This window comes from Anthonomus grandis, chromosome 17 (assembly GCF_022605725.1).
Source record: "Anthonomus grandis grandis chromosome 17, icAntGran1.3, whole genome shotgun sequence".
In the NCBI taxonomy this organism is placed as follows: domain Eukaryota; kingdom Metazoa; phylum Arthropoda; class Insecta; order Coleoptera; family Curculionidae; genus Anthonomus; species Anthonomus grandis.
The window spans coordinates 16,781,898-16,809,605 of NC_065562.1; the positions used below are offsets into that span (position 1 = coordinate 16,781,898).

Sequence of the window (27,708 nt, forward strand, 5' to 3'; positions counted from 1 at the left end):
TTCTTTCAGGCAGTTTAGTATAGCCTTCATGTGAACCCAATAAACTTGCAACTTTTTTGTTGTTGTGGATGATGTTCTGAGGTTATGGATAATAATTAACGAATAATCTTAAAAGCGACAAAGGCGTTTAACATAATTCCATATAATCTTCAAAATGTAGTTCGAGAAAAACGGTTTAAATGAAAACTACAAGAATGGATTCAGGAAGCAAATGGCCAAATTCTACACGACTTAGTGTACAATAAATAAAATATACTGAAATTAATTTAAAAAAAAAAGTTTTATTAATAAAATCAAAGTTAGATTGAGATATACTAAACCCCACCTCTATGAATCTAATTGTGACTTTTCCCAAATTGTCCAACTAGATTCCGAGTTTAGACGCTGTTATATTATCGTGCTTGTAATTTGGAGTTTTTTTGTTTGTAGAGTAATACCTGACCATAAATATATCAGGCCTAAGGTTCAAATGTCAGTTATAATTAGTTAGCTTTACTGTAATACAATAAAATAAAAAAAATAAAAAAAACAGCACTAGTTCAATTTTTGTGGGTTTTTTCAGTTTTTATATATCTCCAAGAATTAGGAAAGGATGGGAATAAAGTGATATTTTTCTATTATAATTAGCTGAATTAAACTCGAAAAATACTATTTCCAGATGATGCAGACACTATTAATAAAATGAAACCGTGATATAGAAACTTCAAAAAAATTACATTAAGCTTATCTGTATTTTGGTTGTCTTTGACTTTCGGACCAGGAAAATTTACCTTATCCTGCTATTAAATTATTTACCATTGTTTATGGGGCACTCTGTATTTGTGCGTACATTTAAGGACCTGTCTGCTAAATAATCGCATAATTTTTTTAAAGATTCATATCATAAATACTGTTTATAGGCATAATAATTAGTTAGGACCTTAATAAAGAGGGGATATAATGAATCATATGTCGGCAAGTCAAATGGAGTTTTTAGGTCAAAGATTACACATAGGTAATTTGAATTTGGTTATTAAATGCTTAAAGTTAAAAAATGTTTTAGTTCTACCGTAATGATTTTATAAATATTTTGTCGTAATAAATATGTTTGTTGTTATAATTTTGGAACATTGCCTCTACCTCATTTCATTTGTTCATTAATGCCTAAATTTCCCTAATATGGCTTTTTTAGTATTATTTCATTAAGATCCTCCATGATATTTGGGTCTAAGATGCGTATAAAAACTATGGAATTTTTGAACCTTTAATTTACTCTACCGCATCTAATTTCTCCGTTAATATTAAAATTTTCTCGAACTGGCATTTTTCTCATATAATTTAAGTCAACACTTATACTTTAATCATTATTTTAATAATGCATTTATTTAGCATAAGGCTACAAGAAAACAATATAAATCTTACAATGTAAAAGCATGCATGAAGATCTAAAATATTTAATTATGACATAATATGGTATAGGTGTGCGAAAATTATAATAACATTAATGTATCCCTGACTATCAAATATACACAATATAATTAAATAGTTAAATCGTTCTGCTCCACTTTCTTTGCGATATATCAACATTCGATGGTAGTGCTGATGTTGCAGCTCATGGTCGGCTCGTGTTGATGTTTCGAGTATTTTTTCGGCACATTTCTTCAGGGTCGTCTTTATTGGCTCAGGCTAAACAGGGCACCTCGGTTATTTTCCTGGAGACATTTTGGACCGTCCCGGTATTCCATGGACAATCGCAGCCTCCGGTTTTCCAGAAGTACCTCGTCAAGGAGTCAAGTCACAACCCAACTGTGGAGCACGTCATATAATAAAAGATACTATAAAATAGAATTAATAAAAGACTAATTATACATAAAGCACAGAAAAAAACAACATTACATATAAAACCCATAGAAAATTACCTAAGAACTAATTTATCATACAAAATGATAATATTAAATTAGAGTCCTTTAAAACCATTAAAATAGTCACAGTTTCAGGCAAAACAAGAGATAAATAAAAAAAAACAATTATTTTTATAAATCATTTAGGATACAATTTTAGACATTACATAATTTTTAATTAATCTTTTAAATGCATTAAAATTTTTACATTCTTTGATATTTTTTGGCAGTCGATTAAACTCTAACAAACCCTTATTCAGAATACTGTTCAACATTTGTGTAGTGTTGCATCGATTGACTAGGATGAAATCATTACGGTTTCTGGTATAATAGTCATGAACATTCATAAAGCAATTAACTCTATCTCAAATGTAAGTAGGTAACATTCTATTTTTAATCTTAAATATAAATATTAAAGAAATAAGCATTATTTTTTGGTTTACAGAGAATAATTGCAGGACATTTAACATGGTTATCACAGGTGTATATCTATTACATTATAGGATTGCGCGCATTGCTCTGTTGGCTATTTTATAAATAGGTATACTGAGCAATAAAGTTGAATAGTATTGTAAATTGGGTGCCACTAAGCTATTATAAAATAATAGTTTTGTATACGTTGATAAATTTTTGCCGATTCGAGATACAAAACCAACCTTTTGCAAAAATTTTCTCAATATATAATCACAATGAGCATAGAAGTTCCATTGAGGATCTAATACAATTCCAAGATATTTGATATGTTGCTCATAGTGTAATTTAACGCCATTTATATTAATATTGAAATGTTCCACATTCTCCAAACTTAATCTATGTTTTTTGCCATACACACAGAATTTAGATTTTAAAACATTAATGCTAAGACTATTATCATACAGTCATAAAAACACTCTACTTAAGTCATTATTGATAGCTTGCTGCATTTGTTCGATATTATTACCAACGACACATATCATTCTATCGTCAGCAAATTACTATTTACTAATTACTATTTACTGTTTGTGTCCTGCCTGATAAGTAGTATTTTAACCAATCCGAGGTTAAGTGTTTTATACCCATATTCCCCAGCCAAAACTAGATTATTGTTATCAATTGCACAAACAAACTCATCACAGATGAATGACCTGCTCGAAATCCCGATCGACCAGAAACAATTATATTATTCTGCTATAGCTGCTCCTTGGCAATGAGTTCCAATACTTTCTCGTATACTGGCACAGTATTGATTGGTCTAAAACTCGAGTGCTGCTTAGTATCTTCGAACCTTCGGTACCGGAACTACCAAAGATAACTGGAAAATGCCCCTTAGAAAATGTATGATGTATTTATAACATCCAATATTCGGTTTCCAACCACTGCAAAAGCATCTTTAAAAACTCGTGCTGAAATCCCAGATTCACCGCCACCAACATTTTTCATTCCACTCACTATTCTTCTTAGGTCAGCCACTGAAACGTTTTCAAACCTAGTGAAATCTGTAAAGCTGTGAATCTCTACGTTTTTATTTAGATTGAAGTACGTGAATTTAGCAGATGGTCGATTTATTGCCGATATGATATTCTCAATGCCCTCGACAAAATACTTAACCCTAATAACATAAATTTTATCTCTTTTTTTCATCATTTGTCTTATTTCATAAGCTATTCGCATATTGTATTTATTATTGCCGTTACATCTTCTACAAATCGAACCTCCAATAGGGAAGCTTGAAACTGATCAGCATCATACTTTCCTTAACACCTAAAGTCATTAATTGTAGAATTTTCAGACATTTGTTCTATATCAATAGTTAAAATGCAATGATCGCTGATTTTTGGCGTTAAATGTAGTTTTTTTCCGTAGATACGATATAGTCAATAAGTGTTTGACTACTATCAGTTATACGTGTTGGATTACTAACAATCTGATTGAATCCACTGGAATAAATTATTTTTAAAAGCTTATCACCTTATACACAAACTTAATTGATTTAACTACAAGCCTTTTATACATATTTAAAATAACTTTTTAATAGTTTAATAAATTTAATATATTTATAGTAAAGGCAGTCAAACAACGAAACTAAATTAAATTTTTTAAGGTAAATTACATTAATGTATTACATGCTTTGTATGTTTCTAATTTTTAGTAGTATCATTAATTCAATATTGCAGGTGGTTGAGCAATTAACTTTTTGAAACATCTGACACACAATTTTATTATTTTTAATTTTACAAGTAATTTTTTTCTATGTTATAGTCATTTTATTATTTAGTTTTTCAAAGTGATTAATACTGAAATAAATTTATTCTCTTGAAAAACAATCATTAATTTAAAATTAAAAGGAGCCAAACCATGGAATTAAAATAATTTTTTTTTAAATATTATTTAATTAAAGATAATTGTTAGAAGCTTTGTATGCTTGTAATTTTTAGCAATTTCATAAGAAAGAATAATCGGAAATTAATTAGATGGTTTTTCGTGGATTTTTTGGTTATTTTATTATTTAGTTCTTCTAAATTGTTAATTTTTAGAATAATTTATTGTGATTAAAATTTTAAAAAAATCGTGTTTACATTAAAGGCAGTCAATCCATGAAATTAAAATAAATTTGCAAATATTTGGAATTTACTTTAGGTCCTCTTTAATTCACTATTCCAGGCAGTTTTATATGTTAAATTATTTTAATATCAGAGTATGATTTTTCTTTTTTTAATTTTTAAGCAGTTTAACTTATGCTCTTTATATAAGTCGTTAAATTAGAAAAAGTGTTGTGCATTTCAGGTCGTTTATTATTATAATTTTTATAGTAATTTTTTTCTTATTTTTTGCTATTTTTTGTGGTCCTATGTTTAAGAAATTTTTTTCAAACTCTAAGCCGGTAATTTTGGGATTAATCAAATAAAGTAATAAATAAAGTAATAATACCATTATATTATAATTAATAAAAAACGAAATTGAAGACAAATATGTATGCATAACGAACTTAATATTAAAACTAAGTACTATAATAGAACCACCATATTCAGATATGTCACTGATGTAATAGAAAGGAAGATTCCTTAATTTCCTTGGTATTAATTACCATAATATAAGAATAGGCAAAGGTAAGGTGAAGTAGTATACATTTTTATTGGAATCCTTTATGATACATAGGTGTGAAATAGGTTTTCATGCCTAGGGAAAATATTTAATGTTTCATCTTCTTCAGCACAATTTCTGATAATATTTCTGATATGAATTTTGTGTGTCTGAAAGAAGAAAAAATATTTTTTTTAATAAATCGCCTTTCATTGCCATTTTTCACATAATTTCTTAAAAATTAAAATTCCTTAAAACTAAAGGCGATTCCTTAAAATTAGCCATATGGCTTATATCCTGATGCATTTATGACATTCTCACAATTATTAATTAATTGTTTGTTAAATAAAAAACGTTCATTATTATTATTATTTCATATTTCCATTACGTTCTGATCATCTGAAAATTGCGTTTTTTACTTCCTACACACGAAAATTATAGTTTCACCTTAACGATCTTGAGGACTATCTTGAGGCCAAAAATTTGAAAAATACAGTTTTTTTTACATAACCAATCAAGGCATGGAAGCGAAAAAAATCAAACGAAAGACAAAGAAAACTGGGCACTTGGACTATTAAAAAGACCATTGATACCTGCACTATTTTCCCCTTAAGATTCATAAAAAAAAAAAAAAATGATGAACGCAACCGGGACTCAGTAGCCTTCACTTGTATGATCAGCAGCGTTTAAATCGGGTGTTTCTGAGCCCCGGGCAACCTCGAGAATGCATCTTCGTATCGACCACCTGGCCCACCGTTGCTGCACCACAACCCGTTATTTATTAATTATCTTCGATTGGGGGTTCAATCACTTTTTTTTTTAATATTTAATACTGTCTCAAAGTCCCAAAAATCACTTTAGTCTTGTTGTAGTTGGGTGGTTCGTCAAAAGACTATGACCGAGCGGATTTCTCGCTTCTTTATCGAATTAAATTAATTTTTTTTTCACTCGTTCGATAAAACGTTATGAGCCGAATTAAGGCGTGAAATCGGTTTAATCGTGTTTCTTTTTTTCGGGTTTTAATCAATTTCCTCTATTATATTATAAGTCGCGGGCTTGATGCTTGAAGGAAAACACTGAGTTTCACAATAATTTTCGCTTATTTCAACGATCTTAATCTGTTTAATCCGTTAGGCTGACAATGCAAGAAAAATGATTTTCTCCGTATACTTCTACGTAGTCATTCAAACGAGTCGTTAATAATAATTTAAATCCCCTTCTGAATAGGACAACGAAGAATACGCGCTCCGAGCCGTATTCAAGCGGAATTAAGCGATTATAGAGCAGTAAAAAAAGGCACTCGGGTGAATTGAAATGGTACATTTGATGGCTTTACGTCTGCATATTGTTATTTACTTTGATATGGGGAGCTTAAAAAGACATTTTTCTACACACGAAATGGATTTAAAATCGATTATTTGCGCGCATTTTTTCTCTATGTAAGTTGGTTTTTCTTTTTGCGACCGCAACATTCCTGTGCACACGTTCGCGATCAGATTTCGCAATTCGACCCAGTGGATCGATGATGCGAGAAAATGACTGCGGCTTTTCGCAATCATTCAACAGGGAAAAATGGGAAATTACAATTTTTTTTTTTAACATCGACACCTCTAAGGAACTTTTAAATTTATTTTGGGCATTTCACGTCGTTTTTTACATCCATATTTGCGTTAATATTAAGAATAATAAATACAATCATTAATACCCCCAAAGAAATTTACAATAAAATTATATATGGTATTTAACACCATTTGCCATGTTAGAGTAATTTTTTATTTCTTCCAGGCATTTAAAGTAACTTTTCAATTTATTCCAAGTATCTTTAATATCTTCCAATTAATTAAATAACTTTTACATAATAAATTTACGTGTAAGTCAATTGTAATTTTATTGCAATCTAATTTTTTATATTGGAATTTCAATGTAAATTAATAATTCTAGAACAAAATACAAATGTAAATTTACATTCTTGTTGGGTCCCGTATCAACTCCTGGGTTTGATCGGGGTTTAACAAGGGAAAGAGAATGGAAAATTGCTTTCTTTCCTTAAAAAAATTTACAATAGAATTTAAGGCTATTTACACATAATTTTCTGTGTTTTTTAGGTTAGAGTAATTTTTCATTTCTTCCAGGCATTGAAAATAATTTTTCACATCGTCCAGGCATTAGTTAATAAAATCTAAATGGTAAATTTACGTGAAAAGCAATTGTCAATGTAATTTTTTACATTTGAATGTCAGTGTAAGAAAATCCTAAACCGTGGATTTTAAATAAAATTTTTACAGTATTTTACAGTATCTTGTAATTCATAATAAATCAAAAATTTTTATCTAATTTTAAGTAAAATATGTTGTAAATTTACAATATTTTCAATGTAATATTATATCTAATACTCTGGATTTTAAATTACATTTTTACAGTATTTTCAGACTGTAATTAATGTAAATTTACAGATTCTTTTTGACACAATTATAGAAGAATTTTATGAAATATATTTTAATTTTAATAATTTTACTATGAATTGCAAAAAATACACTTTATGTGATGAATTAATGATACTCACACAAAATATTCTGTAATTTTTTATATAGAATTACATTAAGTGTGTAATTTCTAGTATTGTTTGAAAATTTTAAGTGTAAAAAAATACATATGTAAATATACAATTATTTTAATATTAAATTATATTAGAAAATCTGGATTTAAAATGAATTTTTATTTAAAAAAAAAAAGTATTTTTACATAATTAACAGCTCAGTTTTTTCTATGTAAAATTTATGTAAGAATTACTTAAAATATTTTAACGACATTATATAGTTTCTTTTTTGTAAGAAAAAATTACAAATAAATTTATAATATCTTTTAAATAATTCACAATTTATTAATTCAATTCCATCTTTATTTTAACGAACTGCATAACTTACATTAACTTAAATGTACTATTACATAAAGAACCCTAAACTATAAATTAATTTTTCCGCAATCAATGATACATTGAGCCTGTAAATTAACACTATGATATGTAAATATATAATAGTTCTTGAAAAATTTCAGATGTAAATTTACGATATTTTTACACAATTATTCTTCTAAAAATAGATTGTCTTTAGAATGATAACTGCTTAATATTCCATTGTTTTTTTTCTAAATGTTAATAGTAAAAATATGTAATTTTTTTATGTAATTAACAAGTGTAAATTTTTAATTTTTTTTTGTAAAAAAACTGCACACGTAAATAAAAAAAAATTTTAACAGGATTTTTTAGGAAAAAAATGAGTAATCCTTAATAAAAAAATTTAATCTAATTTTAAATAAAAATTGTTGTAAATAATTTACATTTCTTAATCAAATTAAAGAATGATTAATTTTCTATTTATTTTCTTCTAAATTTGCAATTTTCCTTTCATTTAATGAAAAATGTAAATTTACAATATTTTCAATGTAAAATGAATATTTTACAATCAATAATTTTTTACATAACTAATAGTTCAGGTTTAATCCATGTAAAATTTATGTAAAAATTACATAAAATATTAGACTAGAATTACTAAATTAACTTTGTAAACTAACACTATGCCACCGAAATATTCAAAAAATAAAAAATATAGACTTTTAATATTTTAATATTTTTTTTGTAAATTTTAATTAATAAAATTAAATAAAAAAAAAAAACAAATTTAAATTTATAATTCATTCCTTCATGACTCATTCTGTAAGAAATACAATAGCTAATTCCTGGCCAAGGGATTACTAATAAATTATATTACATGTAAAATTTACATTAAGTGCCTAATACTGTAAATTTAAAAAATACTTCTATAAACAGTTTAAAAGTTCATTTCGGGCCAAGGAATTACTAATAAATTACATTTTCTGTAAAATTACTTTAAGTGATTAATATTACTAAATTTTTTATATAAATTTTAACTATAAATAAAATCCAGATGTTATATTAATGATTTTTTACATAACCAACATTTACCTCAATTATTTTCCTTAAAAAATTATTGTAATGAGGTTACTAAAATTATTTAAAAAGTTCACATTGAACCTGTAAAGTTTTCGTTTTGTAAATTTACCATGCAAATGTACAATCATTTCTGTTAAAAAAAAATTTAATTTTAAATTTACATATTTAAAATATTACAAATAATTAATGTGAATAGTTTACTAAAGATTCATTTTAGATTAAATAAGTATATCTAAAAATTTTTTGTGAAAAAAGGTGTTTATTTTAGTTTCGTTAATTTTCTTATTCAGTTTTTACAAATTACTTTTTTTTGTAACACTATTGCTCCATCAAGTAAAATTCTACATTAAAAATATGTGTAAATTTACAGCTTCTAATTAAATTAAAAAATTACTAATTAATTAAATGTGTTTTTTTATTTTCCTGTAAAGTTTAAATTCATATAATAAAAATATAAATTCACAATATTTTCAATGTAAAACTACATTAAAAATTCATGTAAAATTTTTACTATATAGATGCATTAATCCTGTATAGTTTTTTTTTTGTAAATTTAATTTAAAAAAAAATTCTCGTAAATTTTTAATTTGTTTTACTGTTTTATTAATTCAAGGTTAATAATTGAATTTCGTCTTTACCTATTAAAAAAAAAAGGTAAATTTGCAATAATTTTAATGTAAAATTGCCTCAGAAATTCAAGACTTTTCTGGTAACTTTTTTTTTTGTAAATTTATTTTTTAAAATAAAACACTAATGCATGTAAATGTTTAATTATTCTTAAAATATTTTAATCGTAAATTGATGTAATTGAAAGAATTCTAAGCCAAATCCAATTTTTCCCTAAAATTACCTGCAATATTGTTCTATAAAAAAGTGTAATCTACAACTAAATCTTCCATGTAAAATTCGACTACCAAAAATATAATGATTGTAAATTTACTTACATATTTTAACATGTTAATAAATTTAAACATTACTGTAATATACATTAGGTACTTTAAAAAAAAATCACAATTATTAATGTTTTCTTTTCTACACTATTCTTGTAATATTTTACAACAAATTAAGTAAAGCGTGTAAATCTACAGATTTTTTTGTAAACTTACCTCGGCATACGCAAAATCATTCACAAAATAAATAAAACTCCACAAAAATAAAAACAAAAATTATATTAAATCACCCATAATCAATCACTCCTGCACCATAAAATTAAAACTGGTAAAGTGACGGTACTCCTGTCCCGGATATACCAACACCTCCGGGAAATTCGCCTGAAAAAAACAACCGTTAAAACCCCTTTAAAACACACCAAACTCCACCCTTACATGATGTACGGCATCTGGATAAATTTGAGTTTCCAGACAGAACGCCCCGTGCTTAACATACTTGGCCCCCTTGCCCTCGCTCTCCGGAATAAAGTTTCCAGTGTAGAACTGCACCCCCGGCTGGTCACTGTAGACCTCCATCGCTCTACCGCTCGGCTTGTGTAGAGCCTTTGCCACGAAAGTCACCACCTGAAACAACTCTTTTTAGAACAAACTCTTAAAAGGTTTAAACCCTTTGGTACCTTGGAGGTCGAAGGTCTGGTGATGCAGAAGTTATGATCGTATCCAGGTGCGTTTGGCACCTTATGGATAACGTCACCCAAGAGCTTTGGCACTCGTAGATCAAAAGTTGTTCCGGATACAGCAATAAGGTTCCCTGTGGGGCAAAGAGATTTGCTTATAAAAAGTTTTGACTATTTTAGGAGTCTTTTACCTGTGGGAGTAGCATTGCTGTCCACCTCAGTGTACTTGTCAGCATTTATAGTGATCTCATGCTGATACAACCCCACAGAACCTGATCCGATACCCCCTAAGTTGAAATAAGTGTGATTAGTCATATTGACTGGGGTAGTCTTGGTGACTACTGCCTTATAGTCAATCTGGAACTGGTTGGATGGGGTCAGCTGCATTGTGACTGTGGCAATAAGGTCACCTGTGGACACAGTTTGGTAAATAATTAAATTAACACGTTTAAGAGCTTAAATATTGCCTGGATATCCTTCCTCCATGTCTTTGGAATGATAGGTTAGAATCAACTTGGTGCCGTCCACCCGATAGTTCCATAAGACCTTATCGAAGCCCTTGAGGCCCCCGTGTAGGTGATTCGGTCCATTATTGACCGCCAGTTTATAGTCAATTCCGTCCACGTTCTAAAATTGATAAATTTATGAATTTGTTGAGTGATAAATGAGTGAGAATTCACCATTTCTCCTTTGGCGGTCCTGTTGGCCACTCTACCGATAGTCGCTCCGTAGTAGCGGTTTTTCTCGCTGAAATATTCCTCGATGGTGTCAAATCCGGTCACTATATCCTCAATTTTGCCGTTTTTGTCCGGTATTTGGATGGAAGTGATGGTCGCACCGTAGTTGATCACCTAGAACCGTGGAAAAGCTTGTTTTAATTGCTGGTCCACTCCTGAGGATGGATTTCGTGTTCGAAACCTTGCTGAATAAATTGTTTTGTAAACGAATTAGGCTTGCAATCATTCCTGAAGGATTAGATGTGTAGTGGTAGTTGTCAATTTACATAATATTAAATGTGGCTATTTCTGAATTTTATGTCAAAAATATTTTCTGTAAATGTTTATGAAAATTTACATTAATGCCTGTAATATACACCCAATTCTAATGTAATTACAAATGTAAATTTACACAGATAGTAACAGAGTTTCTACTGTATTTTTCTTAATACTAAATGATGATTTTACGTTTAATTCTATGTATAAAATAGGTAAATTTACATATATTTTGATTAAAACTAATAAGAAGCTTATAGCACTTTTTTTACTACTTGTAATATCTAGAATATTTTATGTAAAAAAAAATCAGTAAATATAATGTAAAATTTTAATAAAAATATACGCTTTTTTCACAATTTAAGTAAACCTTGATTTGTTGTTTAGAAATGTAAATTTACTCTCTAAAAATTTCAAGAGTTTGTAGATTTATTATAATTAAGTAAATTTTACTTTAAACAATTGGGTTTTATGTAAAAAATACTTTTAACGGTAATATGTGTTGAAAATTTACAGAATAATTCCAGGTCAATGAATTATATCTGAATTACATTAGAAGCAATTAAATTATAATTTTTTAATTGAAAAATAAATAAAAAATTGTTAATAACTTTAATAAATTTTATTTTTTTTAAATTGTAAATTACTTTGTAAAAATTTTATAAATATCTGTAAATTTACAAATAGGTTCTAGGCCAAGGAGTCATTTGTCTGGATATATTTCATCTTAATTTTCGTTATAATATTGTGTAAATATTTATGAAAAATTCTGTAAATTTACATTACAAGCTTTGATGTTTTTACATTAATATTTACACATGCTACTAAGGAGTTTTTACGTCGTTTAAAATATTTTTTTTGTAAATTTTTTACGTAAAATATTTAGAATAATTTACAAATATTTTGTTAACTAAGAATACTTATACAATTAAAAGGAAAAATGTAAAAAATTGTATTTTAACATTTTACATTGTAAACATTTTAAAAACCTGAAAATTTACAATAATTAAGTAAATGTTACATAAATGTTTCGTAAATTTACAAATAAACTACAGGCCAAGCAATGATCTCTGAATTACACTTTTTTTCAATTTATGTAATTATTTATGAAACAATACATAAAATGTGTAAGTGTAAATTTACATTATAAGCCTTCATACACATTTCTATCAGTTAAAATATTTGGAATATTTTGTATAAAAAAACAAATATTTTTTAAATTAAGAAAATTCAATATATTCCTTATACAATTATATTAAAAAAATTAAATTCCTTTTTTACATTTTATTTTGTAAAAATTTTAAGAGCCTGTAAATTTACAATAATTAAGTTAATTTTACATAAATGTTTTGTGAATTTACAAATCGATTTAAAGCCAAGTAGTTACGTCTAAATTAATTTTTATTTTTTTTTTTTTAATATAATAACTCCGTAATAGTATGTGTAAAATATTTATGTAAAATCATCAATACTTGTAATGTAAATGTACAAAGCATTAATGTAAAATTTATTTATTGTACTAATGTAAATTTGCAGACTTTAAGGCTTGGAATGTAAATTAATAAATTGTATGTAATTTTTTATAAATAATTACACAAGATAACAAAAATTACAAAAAAAAGTAATTCCTTGGCCTGGAATTTATTTGTAAATTTACAAAACATATTTTAATTTAAAGTATTTTTTTAATAAAACTCAGTTATTATTAAAAAAAATTACTTTATAAAAAATCTACAGACATTTTTGAAAAGTAAATTTACAAGTCGTATTTTTTCATATAATTTTACAATGAAATATACTGAAGATTTCAAGTATAAGTATTATAAAAAAATTGTGCAATAAACTCTTAAATAGTAAAATATGTCTTGTGTAAAATATATGTAAATTTACATTTTTTTACACAAAAAAAAAATTAAGGTAGACAAAAGAGAAAAAGTTTAATGTAAAATTGTGACTTATTTTTAAAGAAACTATTTTGTAACTAATTATGTAAATTTACATTAGTAATTTTTCTTGAATTAAATATATACATTTGCAGTTATTAATTTAAATTTTCATAAGCCGTTACATAATTTTTTGTATTTTTTTCTCTGTAAACTCTTGACACACATTTCTACCAGTTAAGATATCTAAAATATTTTGTGTAAAAAAAACAAATATTTTGTAAATTAAGAAAATTCAAAATATTCCTTGTACAATTATATTAAAAAATTTAAATTCTATTTTTACATTTTATTTAGTAAAAATTTTAAGAGCCTGTAAATTTATAAATCGATTTAAGGCCAACTAATAACGTCTAAATTAATTTTTCTTTTTATTTTTAAATGTTATAACTCCGCAATAGCATGTGTAAAATATTCATGTAAAATCATCAATACTTGTAATGTAATTTTACAAAACATTAATGCAAAATTTATTTAATTTACTAATGTAAATTTGTAGACTTCAAGGCTTGGAATGTAAATTAATAAATTGTATGTAATTTTTTATAAATAATTACACAAGATAACAAAAATTACAAAAAAAGTAATTTCTTGGCCTGGAATTTACTTGTAAATTTACAAAAAATTCGTATTTTTTCGTTTAGATTTACAACGAAATATAATGAAGATTTCAAGTATTACAAAAAAAAATTGTGCAATAAACTCTTAAATAGCTTGTGTAAAATATATGTAAATTTACATTTTTTTACATGAAAAAAAATTGTAATGTAAAATCATGACTTATTTTTAAAAACCATTTTGTAACTAATTATGTAAATTTACATTAATAATTTTTCTTAAATTAAATATATACAATTGCAGTCATTAATGTAAATTATCATAACCCTTTATATAATTTTTTGTATTTTTTTCTCTGAACTTAAATCATATTATTTCATTTTACTTTGTAGACATTTAAAAAAAGTCAAGTGTAAATTCACAGTAATTAAGTAAATTTTACATGAATGTTTTTTTTAATTTTATAAATAAATTTCAGGTTAAGAAATTGCAAGATATTTGTGGTATCATTACATTAAATAATTTAAAATGTAAATTTACAGTAATTAAGTAAGTTTTTACATAAGCATTAGGGTTTATTTTACAGATTAGATCTATAGAACGTTTTACGTGAAAAAAAAATTACGAGATTTTTTGTAAATTTACAAACAAATTCCAGGCCAAAGAATTAAATTTTCTCTATTTTTTTTTTCACGCTAATGTTACATTTTACATAACCCTCTTCTATTTTTTACCATGTTATTTTCCATTCCTATTTTTTTTTATTCTGTAAACTGACTATTTTTGAAATATTTCTATTAAAATTAAATGAAAAAATTTATATTAATTTTAAGGTCAAATGGAATAATAAGCCATGAATTACAGTGCGTTTCCTGTGTAAAAAATGTAAATTTATTTTGTAAAAATTTTGCAGCACAAACCGAGAATCTTTATAAAATTTCATGTAAAATTACATAAATAATTTTACAATATCATTTTATTTAATTACAATAATATCCAATATGGACACTTGTAATGCAAGTGTCCATATTTGGAGTGCAGCTACTACTTTTTGTCAATTTACATTGCAAAACCCTTATATGGTATTAATTCAGCTTTTCCAAGTAAACCTTTCAACCCCAAATTCATCCTGGATCAGCCCTACTGCTGCTCATTTTTCCAACACTTTTTCACCCTTAAGTACTTCTGAACGTCACAACTGATACCACCAACTAAGTTCAAGAGCCAATTCAGAAATAATTTTTTTTTAAAAATATCCTTACCTGGACCTTGGTGTTCCTCACGTTCTCCCAAGTGAACCTCCTCACCTCCCTCACCACTTCAGAGGAATCAGTGAACCTCCCGAATTCATCCTCACTCATCCATACCGCCGGTTTTTCCAAAGGCATTCTGCAGCACATTTTAATTAATCACAATATCACTGTTGCCCAACTGAATGCTATAAGTAAAGTGGCCAATTTATCAGCTTTCGTACACACTTTTTATCATCAACCAGTGGCGTCAACGATCATGTAAATAATACACTTATCAAGTGCTTAAAACAAACCAGAGCCATTAATAATAAGTATTTATTTATTTATGAGTGATAACAGTTATTTTTTAATGATTAGCCTGTACTCCACGGTATGTTGGTACAATTTGCCTGGATACAGAACGGCTGCAGGGAAGTTTTTCTGGAAATCGAACCGCTGTTAATCGCTCAATTATGATCTCAATATAAGTAAGGCACTCTTACGTGGTTAACGGCGTCTGGATAATTCTGGGTTTCAAAGCAGAACGATCCGTGTTTGTAGTAAGGAGCTCCTCCTTTTCCCCGTAGACTCTTCAGTTTGGACTTGTCACCTTGGAAGTCCCGTGGGTCCTCCGGGATATGATTGGAGGTGTAGAACTGGACTCCCGGTTGGTTACTGTAGATTTCAAGGACTCTCCCTGGAATGCGGATAAATTATTCAAGGAGTTGTCGCTCTTCCAAGGGAATAGAGTGGTGTCCAGAAATTTGATTAGTTGGAGAAGTAAATGAACTCGGTGTTATCTGCAAACGTAACCTGTCAATCTTCAATCAGTCGGGCCAAAAGAAATATGAGAAATTTGGTCGTGTTTATGACCTAATGAGGTTCGAATGAAAAAAGACTAGGGGTACCTCTGGTCACAACTTTTCCGGATTTTCTCAGTACTATGCAGTTTCAGGGAAAAACCCAAAAAAGGTTTTTTCAAGAGAATTCAATTTCCTTTCATTTGATATGCATAACAACCCCCAGTACTTTTTTTTACTAAAGAAATGAAGCAAATAACAATTTTACATGCAAAAAAACTAGGAGCACTTATGGCTTCAATTTTTCTTAATTTACTCAAAAACTATGCAATTTAAAAAAAAACTTATTAGACATTTTTTCAAGGAAAATAAATTTCCTCTTATTTAATATACAGTACAACTCCCGATACTTTTTTTACTAAAAAAAGGAACCAAATAACAATTTCATATGCAAAAAAAAACTAGAAGCACGTATGCTCTAATTTTTTTCACTTTACTAAAAAAATATGCAATTCAACAAAAAACTTATAAAACATTTCTTGAAGACAATTCAATTCCCTTTCCTCTGACGCATATTACAACTACCAATATTTTTTTTTACTAAAAAAACGAAGCAAATAACAATTTTATATGCAAAAAAACTAGGAGCACGTACGTCCTCAATTTTTCTTAATTTACTCAAAAACTATGCAATTAAAAAAAAAACTCATAAGACATTTTTTCAAGAAAATTAAATTTGCTTTTATTTGATATACATTACAACCCCAATACTTTTTTTTATTAAAAAAACGAAGCAAATAACAATTTTATATGCACGAAAACTAGTAGCACGTATGTACGTCCTCAATTTTTCCCAATTTACTCAAAAACTATCCAATTAAAAAACAAACTCATAAAACACTTTGAAGAGAATTCAATCTCCTATTATCAACAATATGGTTTGCAGATGACACTCACCTGTTGGCGGATGTACTGCTCTAGCAACAAAAGTGTTCTCCTGAGCAGATCCTTTGGTAACACAGAAATTATGGTCATATCCCAAATATCCGGGGATCCTATTAATCACCTCTCCAAGGACCTTTGGGATCCTCAGGTCAAAAATCGTGTCTGCTACTGGTAAAAGTTTACCTGGAAAATCAGCAATTATTATAGCTTCCAGTTTATTGATCAAAATACCTCCATACCAGAGGGAATAGAGTTGCGATCAACCTCAGTGGTTGAATCGGCATTAATGGATATCACATGCTTGTAGACCTCTTTGGGGCCAGTTTGGTGTCCAGCCAAGTTGAAGTATCTTGAAACGTAGAGATATTGAGAGAATCACTCAAAAGGCATACCAGTGGACTTACGAGTGGTTGGTCAAGTTGACAAAAGTCGGTTTAGTTGACGTTGACTTGAACTCATACAAGAACCGATTGTCATTGGTGAGTTCATATGTGACAGTCGTTAGCACATCCCCAGGAAAGCCTTCTTCAAGATCCTTTGACAAGTAACTGAGTGATAACTTGCTTCCATCAACATAAGCACTCCAGTTAACCTGAAACCCTCAATTTTCACATACTTTATCATTGAAAAATGATCATTGAAACCTTATCAAACCCCTTGATACCTCCATGGAGGGTATGCTCTCCCAAGTTGGCGGTAACTTTATAAATCCGTCCGTCAATATCAATTTGGGCGTTACCAATGCGGTTAGCCACTCGTCCCACAGTAGCTCCAAAGTATGGATTCAGTGGATTCTGATAACCTAAAAGGCTGATAGTGATTGATTCATGGTACTCCCAATGGTATTACCCTTCATATCATCAAATCCCATAACAATATCATCAACAGTTCCATTTTTATCGGGCATTTTGATGGAGGTGATGGTGGCTCCGTAGGTGATCACTTGAACGGAGACACCTGAGGTGTTTCTCCATGTGAATCTTCTCACTGAGATGGTGTGACCTGTTAAGGAGTTAAAGGGAGTTGTGTGTCTTAAGAAGTTGAGCACCAACCTGATTCTTTGTCTTTATAAGTGTCAAACTCGTCCTCTTCGAATTCAACTTCGTGGTTCTGGTAGTATCTTGTAGCTTGGATCGGAGCTGACTCAGACATCATTATTGCTGACAATTAAATGATCCTCAATATACGCTTTTATGCTAAAAAAAAGAAGTTATTAGCTCTTTAATGCAAAAAAACTAGGGGTAGCTGAGGTGCCAGTTTTTCCCAATTTACTCAAGAACGATGCATTTTCAGAAAAATACTCATAAGACACTTCTTAAAGGGAATTTAATTTCCTTTCATCTGATATGCATTACAACCCTCAATACCTTTTTAAACCGAAAAAATAAGGTAAATAACACTTTTACGCAAAAAAACTAGGGGCACCTAAGATCTTTTTTCCAATTTACTCGAAAACTAAGCATTTTCAAAAAATAACTCATAAGGTACTTTTCGTAGAGAATTTAATTGCCTTTCAGCTGATATACATTACAACCCTAATTATTTGTTCTTTAGTTCAGGATGCCCCTTTAGACCCTAAATATTCACTTTTAATAAAACATTAATTTTCAATTATCAATATCTCAGCCACAACTACAACCACAAAATATGTCAAAATTTTGGAAATTTCTTGATGTTTAGGGGTGATACTAAAAGAAGTACGTACCTGCTGAACTACTCGACCAACTGAATTAATTCCAATTAAAATCGGGTTTTAAATGTGTTTGTGCACAGTGAATGGTTAACCGCGACTCATAACAATATACTGATAAAATTCCGTGTGTTTTTATGGTTTTAAGTTACCTTGAGGTTGGCATTAGTAGGATCGATAAACAATTATCGCATATTGTTTACTATTGATGAAGTAAACAATTATTAACTCCCTTGTTTGTTCATCCAGATTTTCCAGATGGGTCGGGGTGAATATTGATTTTGATGCATTTTTCAGGAAATGTTTCCTTATGTTTTTGGTTTTTAGTTGTATGAAAAGTATTGGTCTTAAGGAAACCGTTGGTGATACTAAGAAACTGGTTTTGGCATTAGACTTGTTGGTAAAAAGTAGCTAAAAATGAGTACCATGTCGATGGGTTTGCGGAGATTTTAAAGAATAATTTGCGATTTTAAGAAAATCGCCAGTGGTTCCAAAAATGTGATAGCACCATTGAATTATTCGAGAAAAAGTAGCTGAAAAGCAGTACCATATCGATGGGTTTATTTTTATTCTTAAGAAAAATTTGCGATTTTGAGATAAGCGTCAGTGGTACCAAAAATTTGATTTCACCATGAAATTTGTGAGAAAAAGTTGGCTGAAAATGAGTACCATGTCAACAGGCTTGCGGAGATTTTTACGCAAAATTTGGGATTTTAAGAAAACTGCCAGTGGTACCAAACATTTGATTTCACCATGAAATTTGTGAGAAAAAGTTGGTTGAAAATGAGTACCATGTCAACAGTCCAGGACCATATCGATGGGTTTATTTTTATTTTTAAGAAAAATTTGCGATTTTGAGATAACCGTCAGTGGTACCAAAAATTTGATTTCACCATGAAATTCGTTAGAAAAAGTTAGCTGAAAATGAGTACCATGTCAACAGGTTTGCGTATATTCTTACTCAAAATTTGGGATTTTAAGAAAACTGCCAGTGGTACCAAAAATGTGATTTCACTTTTATATTATTTAAGAAAAAGTAGCTGAAAACCAGGACTATGTCGATGGGTTTATTATTATTTAAAAGAAAAATTTGCGATTTTGAGATAACCGTCAGTGGTACCAAAAATTTGATTTCACCATGAAATTCGTTAGAAAAAGTTAGCTGAAAATGAGTACCATGTCAACAGGTTTGCGTAGATTCTTACTCAAAATTTGGGATTTTAAGAAAACTGCCAGTGGTACCAAAAATGTGTTTTCACCGTTGAATTATTCAGGAAAAAGTAACTGAAAACGAGTACCATGTCGATGGATTTACTGTGATTTATAAGAAATTTTTCAGATTCTTGGGAAACCGCCAGTGGTACCGAAAATTTTATTCTACGACCTTTACGACCTCATATCGATGGATTTTTGATGATTTTTAAGAAAAACTTGCGATTTTAAGAAAATCATCAGTGGTACCAAAAATGTAATTTCACCGTTGAATTATTCAGGAAAAAGTAACTGAAAACGAGTACCATGTCGATGGATTTACTGTGATTTATAAGAAATTTTTCAGATTCTTGGGAAACCGCCAGTGGTACCGAAAATTTTATTCTACGACCTTTACGACCTCATATCGATGGATTTTTGATGATTTTTAAGAAAAAATTGCGATTTTAAGAAAATCATCAGTGGTACCAAAAATGTAATTTCACCGTTGAATTATTCAGGAAAAAGTAACTGAAAACGAGTACCATGTCGATGGATTTACTGTGATTTCTAAGAAATTTTTTAAGAAATTTTCCAGATTCTTGGGAAACCACCAGTGGTTCCAAAAATTTTATTTTACGACTAAGTTGGTGAGAACAAGTTAGCTGAAAATGAATACCATGTCAATGTGTTATTAATAATTTTTTCGAAAAATTTAGGCTTTTGATAAAATTATCAGTGGTACCAAAAATCTAATTTCTTCATTAATTTATTCAGGAAAAAGTAGGTAAAAACCAGTACCATATCGACGGGTTTGTGATGATTTTTTACCAAAAATTTGCTTTTTTAAGAAAACCGCCAGTGGTACCAAAAATTTACCATAAAATTCGTGAGAAAAAGCTAACTGAAAATGATTTTCATGTCAATAGGTTTGTGGTCGTTTTTAAGACAAAATTTAAATTTTGAGAGAATTATCAGTGGTACCAAAAATTTTATATTACTTTTAAATTATTAAAAAAATGTTGCTAAAAGCAAGTACAATGTCGGTGTGATTATGGTGATTTTTTTAAAAACAAATTTGCGATTTTGGGTAAATCACCAGCGGTACCAAAAATTTAATTCTACCACCAAATTTCATGAGAAATAAAAAAAACGTGAAAAAAAGTCAGTTGAAAATGAATACCAAGTCAATGAATGGGTTTGAAAAGATTTTTACGAAAACTACCAGCGGTACCAAAACTGTTATTCCACCATTGAATTATTTAGGAAAAGGTAGTTGAAAACGAATATCATATCGATGGGTTTATGATGATTTTTAAGAAAAAATGGCGTTTAAAGAAAATCGTCAGTGGTACCAAAAATGTGATTTCACCGTTGAATTATTTAGCAAAAACTAGTTAAAAACGAGTACCATATCGAAGAGTTTATGATGATTTTTATGAGTACCAAATGTTTGATTGTACCATTCAACTATTTAGGCAAAAGTAGCTGAAAAGGATCTATAATGATTTTTGAGAAAACCTCCAGTGGTACTAAAAATTTGATTTTATCTTTAAATTATGCAGTCAATAGTAGCTGAAAACGAATACCATAACGATAAGTTCTCTGATGATTAGAAAAAATTACATTTTGAGAAAACCGTCAGCGGTTCCAAAAATTTGACTTTACTAATATGTTAGTTATAAAAGGTTTTTTGAAAATGACTACTGTGTCTCTGGATTTGCAGTGATTTTTTCAGAAAAAATTGCGATGTTTAGAGAATCGTCAGTGGTACCAAAAATTTTATTTGACCAGTAAACTATTTAGGAAAAAGTAGCTTAAATCGAATTCCATGTCGAAGGGTATATGGTGATTTTTAAAAATAATTTGCGATTTTGAGAAAACTGTCAGAGGTACCAAAAATTTAATACTACCATGAAATTCTTGAGCAAAGGTTAGCTGAAAAGGAGTACCATGTCGATGGGTTTAGCGTGATTTTTAAGCGAGTTTCTGTCATTGGTTATAATTGAATTTCAACCACCAAACCTGATCATTACCAACTAATTATCTTTAAACAACTTGTAAATATTCCCAACCGAACACTAATAGGCCCAAAATTCAAATCGATGAATTAATTTACACGGAAAAAATATAATAAATTACACGAAAATTCTTTTTTAATTAATAGACGAAGATCATTATCGGACACTCGATCCCGATATAATTTATACGACTTTTATTTCCGTTGACGTCCAAAATGGCCCCGATGAAGTTCGACTCAGAATATATCCCGCTGAGGTCGTTTTATTTCTACTATAAATTTAACTGAGGTATAATAAAAATATTTCCGTTATGTGTGGGCGATAGCGTGGGTATTAAATTACAGAAAAAAAAGATTCTTTAAAATCGTTTTCTTTGGCAAATTGAATTATCCTTTAACTGGCAAAAACAGTAACTCGGTTAATGTCCGACTGAATTTCGAATTTTCCGAAATTTTCTCCAGTTAGGGCACAAAGCTACGGTAATCTTGTTTCCTATTGTTTCCACTCCCTAACGTTTGTCAAAGGGATGATCTGAGGGGATTTGAAGGTTAGAAATTGCGAAGTTTCATGGGAAATTCATTGGAAACAAATAGGGACGTAAAATATAAGTAAGGATTCTTAACAGGTCCTGGAACTTATAGTACCACTGGTTGTTTTTCCAATAATCACACAGAAAAAAGCACTGTAATATAATCAATAATAAGGCTGTGATTATTTGCTTTTTCATTTATCCAATAAAAATTAAAGTTTATTATGTCTGAGACAATTAAGGAGAAATAATTGATGCTATTACACGTATTATATTCAGACCATCTCAAAATAGCCATAAATGTGCCAGTTTTAGGTCGATTTCGATGAAATTTGGTTTAAATTAAAGGGTTTTTAATGGAGAACAAAAAAAGTCTCTATAAAAATGTTGATAAAACTAATGGTTTTTGAATGAATTTGTTCCAAGTCAAAAACAAATTTTCTTAAACAATAGCCATAAATGTGCCAATTTTGAGTCGATTTCGATGAAATTTTGTTTATGTTAAAGGGTTTTTAATGGAGAACAAGAAAGGTCTCTTTGAAAATGTTGACAAAACGAATGATTTTTGAATGAAAATATTCTTAAAATTAATAGTTCTTGAATGAATTTGTTCCAAGTCAAGATTAACAAATTTTCCTTAACAGTAGCCATAAATGTGCCAATTTTGGGTCGATTTCGATGAAATTTGGTTTATATTAAAGGGTTTTTAATGGAGAACAAAAAAGGTCTCTATGAAAATGTTGATAAAACGAATGATTTTTGAATGAAAATATTCTTAAAATTAATAGTTCTTGAATGAATTTGTTCCAAGTCAAGATTAACAAATTTTCCTTAACAGTAGCCATAAATGTGCCAATTTTGGGTCGATTTCGATGAAATTTGGTTTATATTAAAGGGTTTTTAATGGAGAACAAAAAAGGTCTCTATGAAAATGTTGATAAAACTAATGGTTTTTGAATGAATTTGTTCCAAGTCAAGATTAACAAATTTTCCTAAAGAATAGCCATAAATGTGCCAATTTTGCGTCGATTTCGATAAAATTTGGTTTAAGTTAAAGGGTTTTTAATGGACAACAAGAAAGGTCTCTTTGAAAATATTTATAAAACTAATGGTTCTTGAATGAAAATAATAATAAACTTCATAGTTCTTGAATGAATTTGTTCCAAGTCAAGGTTAGCTAATTTTCTAAAATAAGTGGCCATAAACATGTCAATTTTAGTCGGATTTTTGTAAAATTTATTTTAAATTAAGGGGTTTTTAATAGGAAACAAAAAAGTCCCTATGAATATTTTTAATAAATTTAATAGTTTTTAAATAAATTTGTTCCAACTCGAGATTAACAAAGTTTCCTAAAGAATAGCCATAAATGTGCCAATTTGGGTCGATTTCGATGAAATTTAGTTTAAGTTAAAGCGTTTTTAACGGAGAACAAAAAAGGTCTCTATGAAAATGTTGATAAAACTAATGGTTTTTGAATGAATTTGTTCCAAGTCAAGATTAACAAATTTTCCTAAAGAATAGCCATAAATGTGCCAATTTTGGGTCGATTTCCATGAAATTTGGTTTAAGTTAAAGCGTTTTTAATGGAGAACAAGAAAGGTCTCTTTGAAAATGTTGATAAAACTAATGGTTTTTGAATCAAAATATTAATAAAATTAATAGTTTTTAAATAAATTTGTTCCAACTCAAGATTAACAAATTTTCCTTAACAGTAGCCATAAATATGCCAATTTTGGGTCGATTTCGATGAAATTTGGTTTAAGTTAAAGGGTTTTTAATGGAGAATAAAAAAGGTCTCTATGAAAATGTTGATAAAACTAATGGATTTTGAATAAATTTGTTCCAACTCGAGATTAACAAATTTTCCTTAACAGTAGCCATAAATGTGCCAATTTTGGGTCGATTTCGATGAAATTTGGTTTATATTAAAGGGTTTTTAATGGAGAATAAAAAAAAATGTCTCTATGAAAATGTTGATAAAACTAATGGTTTTTGAATGAATTTGTTCCAAGTCGAGATTAACAAATTTTCTTAAACAATAGCCATAAATGTGCCAATTTTGAGTCGATTTCGATGAGGTTTAGTTTAGGTTAAAGGGTTTTTAATATTTTTAATGGAGAACAAAAAAGGTCTCTTTGAAAATGTTGATAAAACTAATGATTTTTGAATGAAAATATTCTTAAAATTAATAGTTCTTGAATGAATTTGTTCCAAGTCAAGATTAACAAATTTTCCTAAGAATGGCCATAAATATGCCAATTTTGGGTCGATTTCGATGAAATTTGGTTTATATTAAAGGGTTTTTAATAGAGAACAAGAAAGGTCTCTATGAAAATATTGATAAAACTAATGGTTTTTCAATGAATTTGTTCCAAGTCAAAGTTGGCCAATATACCAAAAAAATTACCATAATTAAACCAATTTTAATCCGATTATAATAATTTTTTCTTTTAATTAAAGGATTTTTAATAGGGAACAAAAAAGGTCCTTATAAAAATTCCGATTAAATAAATCAATGCTTTTTAAATTTTCAATGTTTGTCAGACCAAGACAATTTCCATGAAACATTAAGTTTTATTACAATGAAAGCTTAAGTTTCAACAATTATAGTAATTTATTACAATAAATACTACATAAACTGTGGGTTAAGGTTGTTTAAATAAGACTCTACTTTAAGATAAATAATAATAATAATTTTTGTCACAAAAAAAAATGATTAATTTTAAAAAAAGTTCATCGGACCTTTCATTGCATTTAACATAACCATTAATTAAAACCAACGTGATTCAATCATTTCATATGTTAGTTTAATTACATTTTTATAAGGTTTAAATAAATATCACAATTTACTTCAATGATCCTTATGACCTGATTTTAAGTAGATATGCACAAATAAAAGTCAGATATTTATTTATTTAATCACAAATGTAGTTCAGGTATTGCAAATACACTACCCCGTTGACTCAATATGTAAAAAACTCGTAGACTGAAATATTTTTTTTTAACTAACTTTTCTACCGCAGTTTCTTTACAATCAAGAGCATCGTCAGTCAAATTTTTATTAAATTTTAATTGACTCAGTGATCGGAAATACCTTAAAATGCAAATCGCTCCTTGAATCGGAGCATGGCGGTCATAACTCTTACCCGTTCATGACGTCCCAATGCACGGGTCAATTTACTAAATATGGACTTAGGACATGAAGATGGAAGATTTAGAGTCATTGAATTTCCTCTCAAGTAGATTTATAATATTAGATCACCATAGGCAATTTTAGACATAAAAAACCAGATCTTAATCGAGCCGCTTATTAAGTTGAAAATGTAAAAAAGTTTTTCTGGTTTGTTTCAGGTGGTTTTGTCATTTTGACGATGATAACTACGTGAACGTGCCACGCCTAGTCAAGTTCCTGGGGGATTATAACCCGAGGGAGGATTGGTACCTTGGGAAGCCCAGTATCCAGGCTCCCTTGGAGATTGTTAATAAGGATAAGAAATCGGTAAGTGTAAACTTGACGACGGTTTTTGGGAAAAAATGCTTAAATAGGTGGTCTAGTGGTTTTATTAGAGGAATCTGTGTTACAATTTTCAAGGGGCTTACTTTTTTGGTTTTTGAAGTATGGGCATTTTGTGCCCCTTGGAATTTGATTTTTTAAGAAAGTTTTTTTTTTATATAGAAAGCGATTTTTTTTATTTTTAAAGTTTTTGGAAAAAACGCTTAAATAGGTGTCCAATGGATTTTTTAAAAGAACTTAAATTTCAATTTTCAAGTGTGTAACTCCATTGGTTTCCGAGATATGGGCATTTTGTCCCTTTCAAGTTTGATTTTTCATACGATTTTTTTTAATATAAAAATTGAATTTATTAATTTTTTAATTTTTTTGGAAAAAAACTCTCAAATAGGTGTCCAATGGATTTTTTAAAAGAACTTAAATTTCAATTTTCAAGTGTGTAACTCTATTGGTTTCCGAGATATGGGCGTTTTGTCCCTTTTGAGTTTGATTTTTTCCTACGATCTTTTCTAACATAAAAATTTAATTTTTAAATTTTTTAATTTTTTTAGAAAAAAACGCTCAAATAGGTGTCCAATGGATTTTTTAGAAGAACTTAAATTCCAATTTTCAAGTGTCTAACTCTATTGGTTTCTGAGATATGGGCATTTTGTCCCTTTCGAACTTAATTTTTTTACAATTTTTTAATAAAAAAATTTATTTTATTCATTTTTTAATTTGTTTAGAAAAAACCCTCAAATAGGTGTCCAATGGATTTTTTTAAAGAACTTAAATACCAATTTTCAAGAGTTTAATTCTATTGGTTTTCGAGATATGGTCATTTTGGTCCTTTCGAACTTAATTTTTTTACAATTTTTTAATATAAAAATTTAATTTATTCATTTTTTATTTTTTTTAGAAAAAAACTCTCAAATAGATGTCCAATGGATTTTTTAGAAGAACTTATGTTCCAATTTTCAAGTGTCTAACTCTATTGGTTTCCAAGATATGATCATTTTGTCCTTTTCGAACTTTAAAAATTTCGAAATTTTTTTACAATTTTTTTTATATAAAAATTTAATTTATTCATTTTTTAATTTTTTTGGAAAAAAACCTTCAAATTGGTGTCCAATGAATTTTTTAAAAGAACTCAAATTCCAATTTTCAAGAGTTTAATTCTATTGGTTTTCGAGATATGGTCATTTTGGTCCTTTCGAATTTAATTTTTTTACAATTTTTTTTATATAAACATTTAATTTTTTCATTTTTAAAAAAGAAAAAAACGGTGAAATAGGTGTCCAATGGATTTATTAGAAGAATTTAAATTCCAATTTTCAAGTATTTTACTCTATTGGTTTCCGAGATATGGGCGTTTTGTCCCTTTCAAGTTTGATTTTTCATACGATTTTTTTTAATATAAAAATTGAATTTCTTAATTTTTTAATTTTTTTTTAGAAAAAAACTCTCAAATAGGTGTCCAATGGATTTTTTAGAAGAACTTATATTCCAATTTTCAAGTGTCTAACTCTATTGGTTTCCGAGATATGGGCATTTTGTCCCTTTCAAACTTAATTTTTTTACAATTTTTTAATATAAAAATTTAATTTATTCATTTTTTATTTTTTTTAGAAAATAACTCTCAAATAGGTGTCCAATGGATTTTTTAGAAGAACTTATATTCCAATTTTCAAGTGTCTAACTCTATTGGTTTCCGAGATATGATCATTTTGTCCCTTTCGAACTTAATTTTTTTACAATTTTTTAATATGAAAATTTAATTTATTCATTTTTTATTTTTTTTAGAAAATAACTCTCAAATAGGTGTCCAATGGATTTTTTA

At 28.4% G+C, this 27,708-nt stretch overlaps 3 protein-coding genes across 4 annotated transcripts in view; 1 reads left to right on the plus strand and 2 right to left on the minus strand.

The window, feature by feature from the left end:
* LOC126746517 (fringe glycosyltransferase) overlaps positions 1-27,708 on the plus strand; it is a 120,360-nt gene that overhangs the window by 36,523 nt on the left and 56,129 nt on the right. The window contains exon 5 of the mRNA XM_050454824.1: positions 25,730-25,877. Coding sequence (XP_050310781.1) covers positions 25,730-25,877 — 148 coding nt within the window. The remainder of the gene's footprint in view (positions 1-25,729; positions 25,878-27,708) is intronic.
* Positions 10,065-15,443, minus strand: LOC126746518 (galactose mutarotase-like). Its single transcript, XM_050454825.1, has 7 exons — positions 15,233-15,443; positions 11,158-11,328; positions 10,945-11,104; positions 10,669-10,887; positions 10,478-10,611; positions 10,236-10,424; positions 10,065-10,181 (listed from the first exon to the last, which is right to left on the minus strand). The coding sequence occupies exons 1-7, from the start codon at positions 15,368-15,370 to the stop codon at positions 10,101-10,103; spliced, it is 1,092 nt and encodes a 363-aa protein (XP_050310782.1). The 5' UTR covers positions 15,371-15,443; the 3' UTR covers positions 10,065-10,100.
* LOC126746516 (galactose mutarotase-like) lies at positions 15,525-18,760 on the minus strand. 2 transcript variants are annotated; one of them, XM_050454823.1, is made up of 9 exons: positions 18,653-18,760; positions 18,000-18,143; positions 17,797-17,949; positions 17,592-17,749; positions 17,352-17,539; positions 17,187-17,296; positions 16,960-17,130; positions 15,706-15,899; positions 15,525-15,643 (listed from the first exon to the last, which is right to left on the minus strand). In XM_050454823.1, the coding sequence occupies exons 2-9, from the start codon at positions 18,100-18,102 to the stop codon at positions 15,563-15,565; spliced, it is 1,158 nt and encodes a 385-aa protein (XP_050310780.1). In that variant the 5' UTR covers positions 18,103-18,143; positions 18,653-18,760; the 3' UTR covers positions 15,525-15,562. The 2 variants fall into 2 exon arrangements, with proteins under 2 accessions (XP_050310780.1, XP_050310779.1); XM_050454822.1 differs by having other exon boundaries at positions 15,525-15,658.

Excerpts from the sequence above, each read along its gene's own strand:
- LOC126746518 (XM_050454825.1), bottom strand. The coding sequence starts at position 15,370 with ATGTGCTGCAGAATGCCTTTGGAAAAACCGGCGGTATGGATGAGTGAG. Across the intron at positions 10,612-10,668 it reads CAGCAATGCTACTCCCACAG|GGAACCTTATTGCTGTATCC; the intron begins GTAAAAGACTCC and ends TTTGCCCCACAG. Across the intron at positions 10,182-10,235 it reads ATCCAGATGCCGTACATCAT|GCGAATTTCCCGGAGGTGTT; the intron begins GTAAGGGTGGAG and ends TGTTTTTTTCAG.
- LOC126746516 (XM_050454822.1), bottom strand. The coding sequence starts at position 18,102 with ATGATGTCTGAGTCAGCTCCGATCCAAGCTACAAGATACTACCAGAAC. Across the intron at positions 15,900-16,959 it reads AGCAGTACATCCGCCAACAG|GGAGAGTCCTTGAAATCTAC; the intron begins GTGAGTGTCATC and ends TCCGCATTCCAG. Across the intron at positions 15,659-15,705 it reads ATCCAGACGCCGTTAACCAC|CGGTTCGATTTCCAGAAAAA; the intron begins GTAAGAGTGCCT and ends AGCGATTAACAG.